The sequence below is a fragment of the Gadus chalcogrammus genome, chromosome 19 (assembly GCF_026213295.1).
Source record: "Gadus chalcogrammus isolate NIFS_2021 chromosome 19, NIFS_Gcha_1.0, whole genome shotgun sequence".
NCBI classification, from domain to species: domain Eukaryota; kingdom Metazoa; phylum Chordata; class Actinopteri; order Gadiformes; family Gadidae; genus Gadus; species Gadus chalcogrammus.
The window spans coordinates 3410892-3418450 of NC_079430.1; the positions used below are offsets into that span (position 1 = coordinate 3410892).

Below are 7559 nucleotides of genomic sequence, written 5' to 3' on the forward strand. Positions count from 1 at the left end.
TTGAAGCGTACACACACACACACACACACACACACACACACACACACACACACACACACACACACACACACACACACACACACACACACACACACACACACACACACACAATGCATTTCGCTGCTAAAACAACAACTTGGGCTGCTTCTAGGACAGGGGGTCCTTTGAGACCCCCTTTGATCTATAAGAGACCTCAAAGTACAGCTTACTTAAATGTTGTCGACCTGCAGTCACCTATTGCATCACTTCCTTTCGGGCTTCGGCCTCCTAATTGATCATTGTAGTATAATTGAATGCCCTCCTTCATATATATGATACCTCCACCACTGGGACGTGGCAACAATTCTCCAAATCCATATGGGGAGGGGGGGGGTGATGCTTGTGGACAGTAGGGGTGTACACTAGACATAAATAGGAAGCAAACTCAGGAGAAGGAATGACCTCTCATTAATATTTATTTAATAAATTGTTTCAAATAACCCTGCCTCGTTAAATCAATGAGCTTGGTGTTTTGCTTTCAAAAATAGGTTATAGAAGAAGTCTAAACTGCAGAAAATAAAAACATCCAAGCTGCCTTTTAAGGATACCTTGGAATATCTGTCTATTTTTTAACCATCGGACCCTAGTTTACGACAAAAATAACACAATTTACGGCAGCTCCTTTGCCGTGTGGTTTTTAGAGCCATGTAAGGATTAGAGGGGCTGGTCGATAGCAACCACCATAGCAACCATGACGGTCAAGTGACTGGATGCAGCCCCGTTGAAAAAAATAGAATACCACCCTACACACTGAGGAGAATAATGATATTTAAATTATTATGACCATGAAGTCTTTATTTGCATGGGTTTACATTTCGTTCTGTGTAGCATGGAAAAATCGGAGAAACACTCCCATTCAGAATGCATTGGTTTACATTTCGTTCTTTGGAGCACAGTTATTTTTATTTATTTATTTATTTTCAGTTTTTGTGGAGGTGCTTCAAAGATGCTAATTTTTCTGCAATAATCCAAAATCCAATGGAAAAACCCGTTGGCTTTTTGTCAAGGGAAACCCAGGTCGACGCTCACTTCCTGGTTGGCCAACATACGTCATCCCTCCACCACTATATACTGTAAAAACACATGTTCAAGTTGAATGATAATGCATGAATCGTGTGTGTGCTAACACGCTATTTCATGTTGAAATGCGACTGGGTTGGCTCTCAGATAAACGTGTTTCACGTCACAGGGTTTGGGAGGAAGGGGCGGGCCTTCTGAGAGGGGGTTCCGGGGGTTTCCCTCCGGGCGGGAGTTTTGGATGTTGTAGTTTTCCGGTGGAGCTGTGCCTGCCTGTCCGATTGTGGAATCCAATAAACCTGCTATCAAGCTTACTTCGCTCAATACCTCGCCTGTGGTTATTACAATATCATTAAAAGTTACATAAAGTAACGGTTTAATAACACAAACACAGGAAACACGTGAGCTGCTAGTTTAGCGAAAGCAGCGTCCCTCGCAACCTGACGTCGTTGAAACATGCGAGCGAGCCGATAAAATCTTCCTAATAACTATAAAACTAAAGATCAGACACAATCACTGAATGAAGATTATGCAAGTAAAAAGTATATTTCTCGCTAGAAATGTTATTAGAAACACGTTTAACGGTGAATCGATCCTAAAATATTGCATTTCCCATTCAGATAATAAAGATTAATAAAGATCATACACATTCACTGATTGAAGATTATGCAAGGAAAATGTACATTTCTCGCTAGAAATGTCATTAGAAACACGTTTAATTGTGTATCTGTCCTAAAATATTGCATTTCCCATTCAGATAATAACGAATATGTCTACGTAACAATTTCACCAAATGCCCTGTTGGTCATATATGTGGCATACATACCTCCCGCGACCTGTAGAGGCGCTTGATACGCTCCAGTGGGTCGTAATCCGTGGCAGTACAAACGACCTATACGGTCGTAAAATTTTGCGGACTTATTGCATTATAACCATGTTGAAGGGGACTCTGATTTGTAATCAGCGTGTTTATGGATGATTATCTTTCTCGATTGTTGGATTATTGTTTTTTTTTTGCGACCTTTGAGCTAACGTTTAGCGGCGGCCGAGCCTGTGTGATAAGAGTGACAAGGAAAGGGATTCAAATGGAGACATTCATCTCACCCGTCGTGCCTACACACCTTCTGCATTTCAACACAGACAACTCCCAGTACCTATGCCCTGGTTTCCCAGTCTACTCTAGTCCCAGTTAAACTTGCTCCTGCCTACTTGAGCACTTCCCTGTGTTCCCGGTGACATACAGCCCCGGAGAGCGAGCTCTGGCCGCATGTGGATGTGTGGAGCTCCTTCTGGACAGCCGTTGGTTTGGAAGATCTCTACCGTGGAGCTGGGGGTTAAGCGCCCCCCGTCTGGCTTTGCAGTGAGCATCCCTTGGGTGCTGTTGCACCCATTTGGTTGCTATGATTGTTGTAGTAACAGGGATTCCATATAGAGAAAAGCCAAGGGAAAGATGTGTACCTCTCCATAGATCTTGATACCTACCCTCAACGCGAGAGTTCACAGCATACGGTCCACTGGGCTTGCCTTCAATCTGGCATGTCTGGGGTAGGAAGGGCCACCTCACCGCACGTTGACGACTGTCCATCTTTATAACCCTTTACAGACATATTTACCGGTACATTTTCCAAATTTCTGTTCCTGTGGAAGTGTACTAGTGTACTAGTTTGTAATCACTGATTCAAACCCTTCATTTGGTAGGCTCTGCATCCTTAATTTACACAGCGATCCAATCTCATGATATAATTGAAGGCCACACTAAATGTCTGCTGCAGAGCCTACTTTACAGTCAATGTGCAGAACATAGATTTGGTTTATCAGACTATACACAGTGTTCACAGAGTACAGTAAACAATATAGCAATATTTACCTACATTCAATTACTTGGCGAAACAATCCTTTAGTCATCCAATAAAACATACTAATTACCGTTTGCTGATAGTTTGTGTAATAGTAACTGAGGCTGGCCTCTGAAGGATCAGTAGGTACAGTTAGGAATCAGGCTGTAGGTAGAGCGATGTTTATCAACTAAATAAAATGCTACGATAGAAAAGATGGTTAGGATTGTTGTTTTTAACCCAGGAAACTAAAGACATTCATTTTCCAAGACACAAAACTAAGTTACACACCTGCATGTCTTTCCGACAACACAATAGTTAATCAATAAGTTAATAGTATTCTGCCCCTGGTGTCGTGCAAGGTGATAACGCCTATATGAGGAACACTAAAACCCCTCCTGCAGCCTTTGCATCTCGTGTTATATTTGCATTATTGAGCAAACCCACATAGAAGGCAAACGATACAATGCTTTTTAAACGTTCAACAAAAGGGACAATTACAATGCCGGCCGACAAAAGAGAAAGGCAAACAACATACCAGGGATGACCAAATAAGTGGAATATTATATAGAGCAAGGCCCATAAAAAATGAACCTATATCCCGGTATGCAAATTACGTCACGTGTATGTGTGTGTGTGTGCGTGTGTGTGTGTGTGTGTGTGTGTGTGTGTGTGTGTGTGTGTGTGTGTGTGTGTGTGTGTGTGTGTGTGTGTGTGTGTGTGTGTGTGTGTGTGTGTGTGTGTGTGTGTGTGTGTGTGTGTGTGTGTGTGTGCGCGCGCGTGCGTGTGTGTGCGTTTGTGGCTAAACGCGTAGGCCTACCTGTTGGCTCGACAACCTGAGGTCGGGAGGACTGGGAACTATTCTCCGTAATTATCGCGGATGGAGCATGGTGTGTTAGATATGAATAGATTTAATATTTTGATCGATTTTTGATTTACCTTTACAGATACCAGATCGATGATTGATCATATATAGGGAAGACGTGAGGAATATCGGAAAACATATAGGGAATACATGCTTTCACAATATAGGGTTAAAAGAAAGGAAGTGAGAAGGAATATAGCCCTGAAACGTGGGTGAGTTTTCCGATCTGTTTGATTAAAGATGTGCTCTGCTTTATTCTATTGTCCAGGCATGTCGTTTAAAGCGCATCGAAAGAGTGTTTCCAAAACTCTGCCTGTCAGATGTGCAACACCTTCCCATGACAACAATGTGTTAGATCAAGCTTGTCCACGACTGCTTCCTACTTTCGCTAAATAAATCTGTATGTAAAGAGTTGGTCAATAAATGCGAGTTTGCCAAATGTTTTGAATACATCAATGTAAAGCCTACCACAGCATGTTCGAATAATCTTTATGATCCTGATTGTTCAATGAAGTTCCAAGGGTGTGTATCAAGGGTGTGTTCCAAGGGTGTGTATTCATGTTCGGGACCCCGCTACCTAAATATAAACACATCTAACATTAACTCAATCGATCTAACTATAAATCTAACTATATACATTACTATAAATATAACTACCAGAGACATTGATAACTCAACATCAATGAGCTCACTGACCGCGGAGGAATATGTAAATGTATACAGATTTAGTCGATTAAAAACACAAATGTAGTGAGACATAAACGTAATATTATCCTAATCCTTGTTGTTGACTGGTATAATTTGAATAAACCCTATTCAATGAAGCCTCAGTGTAATCTCCCGCCCTCTGAAAATGTGTTTACACTTTTATTTACAGCTGATATAGCCTAGCCTACTGAAAACAATGTCTGGAAAGAGTCAAAAGAGCAATCTGCAAATTCTCTTTTGAGATAACCCATGGTTGGTTGAATTGATCCACCTATGACTTCTATGAATTTACCCTGGATAGCCACTATACTACAAATAATAAACCATTGCAGATGTATTCCAATGCAAATCTTATTAGGTGCTATGCTCCCTAAAGGTTACCTCCTAGATCCACCCTTGACCACCCCATAGTACATTATTTCCCACTAACGGCAGACCTCGGTTTATATCTTTAACGTTTGTCTTGATGGTGCTTCAGACCCCTGATGTGTCTGTGGACCCAGGCATAACGAGTCCCGATGGACGTTACTAAGGAGACGAACACACAGCTCAGTGTCCTTACGAAACACACACCCAGCTACCTCACATAAACATGTCTTTATTTATAGGAGATGTTAGCTCACAGTGTGACCATGACGTCTTCAAAGGACATGTTAGCTGACAGCCTGACCATGCTGTCTTTATTTATAGGACATGTTAGCCAACCTGTGACACTGATTTTATTATCTACCAGGGGCCGAAATATCAGGCATTTTTGCGAACAGTATTTTACGAAACAGTGGATGCTCTTATATATGTAATGTATCTAAAAGATTATATTGAGAAAGAAGTGTGTGTGTGTGTGTGTGTGTGTGTGTGTGTGTGTGTGTGTGTGTGTGTGTGTGTGTGTGTGTGTGTGTGTGTGTGTGTGCGCCAGGGTATGGCGCGCTGTCGCTGCAGGGGGAAGCTGCTGTGCATGTGTCTGCTGCCCTGCATGATGACTGGCCACCTCGTCATCTACATCCTGGTGTCCATCTTCGTCACCCTCTCCTACACCCCGCCAAAGATCCCCCAGCGCTACGTGGCCCCGGGGGCCTCAGACCGGGGCCCCTGGTCCCCCTTGCCCCTCCAGCCCTTCTGGAACCTGCAGCTGGAGCGTGCCCTGTGGAACCGGCTGCAGCACGCCTTGGACCGCCGGCACAACCCCATCCTGAACGCCAACGCCACGAGCTCGGACGCCAACGCCACCCAGCGGGACTGCCGGGCGGGCCTGCCCCCGGACGGCCCGGCGGACCTCCCGGAGCAGGTGCGGGCGTTCGTGGGGTCCATGCACCGGCGGCGCTACCCTCTCATCATCAACCAGCCCAACGTCTGCGGCCCCGACGGGGCCCTCACCCCCGGCTCCCCCGCCCTCCTCATCGCCGTCAAGTCCCAGGTGGGGAACTTTGAGAACCGCCAGGCCATCCGCGAGACCTGGGGCCGGCGGGGGCGGGTCACCGGCCCCATGGGTAGGGGGGTGTGGGAGGTGCGGACCGTGTTCCTGCTCGGCCGACAGGACGCGGGCAACGGGCCGCACCCGGACCTGGGCCGGCTGCTGGAGCTGGAGAACCGGCAGCACGCCGACATCCTGCAGTGGGACTTCAGGGACACCTTCTTCAACCTCACCCTGAAGGAGCTGCTGTTCTGGGGCTGGTTCGAGGAGCACTGCCCCACCGCCACCTTCGTGTTCAAGGGGGACGACGACGTGCTGGTGCGGACCAACCGGCTGCTGGAGTACCTGCAGCACCGGCTGGACGAGCACCTGCTGTGGCGCGGCCTGCAGAACAACAGCGACGCCTCCTTCGACCTGTTCGTCGGGGAGGTCATCAACAACGCCCGGCCCAACCGCGAGCCCGACACCAAGTACTACATCCCCGAGAGCTTCTACAGCGGCGTGTACCCGCCCTACGCCGGCGGCGGGGGCGTGGCTTACTCGGGCTCGCTGCTGATGCGTCTGAAGGAGGTGTCGGAGCTGGTGCAGATGTTCCCCATCGACGACGTGTACCTGGGCATGTGTCTGAACCGCCTGGGCGTGGCGCCCAGCCACCACCCCGGCTTCTTCACCTTCGACCTGCCGCGCTACAAGAGGACTAAGCCGTGCTCCTACAGGTCGGTGCTTCTGGTGCACAAGCGGACGCCCAAGCAGATGCTGCTGCTGTGGCGGGCGCTGCTCGGACTTCCCGGGCGCTGCTGAGCTGGATTTGATATTCAAATGTGGGGCTGGTGCCCTGCGTCCTCTGAGGCATGAGAGATAGAGGCTGGAGGGTGTCGGGCTGCGTGTTCAGAGCAGCCAGACAGACGTCAGACATGCTGATTTGTTTGACTCAGGTTAAGACACCCCCCACCTCCTCCCGAGTTGGACCTATTCAGTTGAGCTGTGTCTGAATCAAGATCAACACGGCTCTCTGTCTGCCTGAGTGATTAAGGAATGCTTTTCTGAGCTGCCTGGGCATTAAGGAAATGAAAAATGTGCACGTTTTAAGATCTCATGCTTAACTCTGCTTTTCTCAATGTTTATGATTTTTTTTTACCTTCTATGTACATACTCATGTTAATCCACATGTATATATACATAACATTCATACTCTTGTTTATGTATTTTGATAACATGCATACTCATGTATATGTACATGTACACACATATACATAAAATACCTCTCATATGTATATATATTTATACATAAAAAAGGCATGCTCATATATATGTACATATGTTTATGCACATCTATACATAATACATAGTTATATGTACATATACATAACAGAAATATACATATACAAAAACATAAACTTAACAGGATTACATCCAAACAACTGTTGGAGCAAAGTATACCATGAAAGCAGACAGTGGACTCTCCCAGTGCTGCCAATCAACTCCTGAACGATCCTCCCATCCCTGCTACAGAGTCCCGCCACTATGATCGTTTATCAGATACCAGATGTCATGTCAGGTGGTCTTTGAAAGGTTTTCCGTTTATATAATGAATGCAAAATGTGATGTGATTAGAAATAACCCCACTGAACTAGGATTTAAACCGTTTGCTTTATCAGTGGCACCCTTGTTAATTAATTAGATT

General features: G+C 45.9%; 1 protein-coding gene across 1 annotated transcript; it reads left to right on the forward strand.

Moving 5' to 3' along the window:
* The first annotated feature begins 3743 nt into the window (after window positions 1-3743).
* si:dkey-175m17.6 (N-acetyllactosaminide beta-1,3-N-acetylglucosaminyltransferase 2) lies at window positions 3744-7036 on the forward strand. The gene is made up of 2 exons (XM_056578344.1): window positions 3744-3968; window positions 5381-7036. The coding sequence occupies exon 2, from the start codon at window positions 5384-5386 to the stop codon at window positions 6674-6676; it is 1293 nt and encodes a 430-aa protein (XP_056434319.1). The 5' UTR covers window positions 3744-3968; window positions 5381-5383; the 3' UTR covers window positions 6677-7036.
* Window positions 7037-7559: the final 523 nt, after the last annotated feature.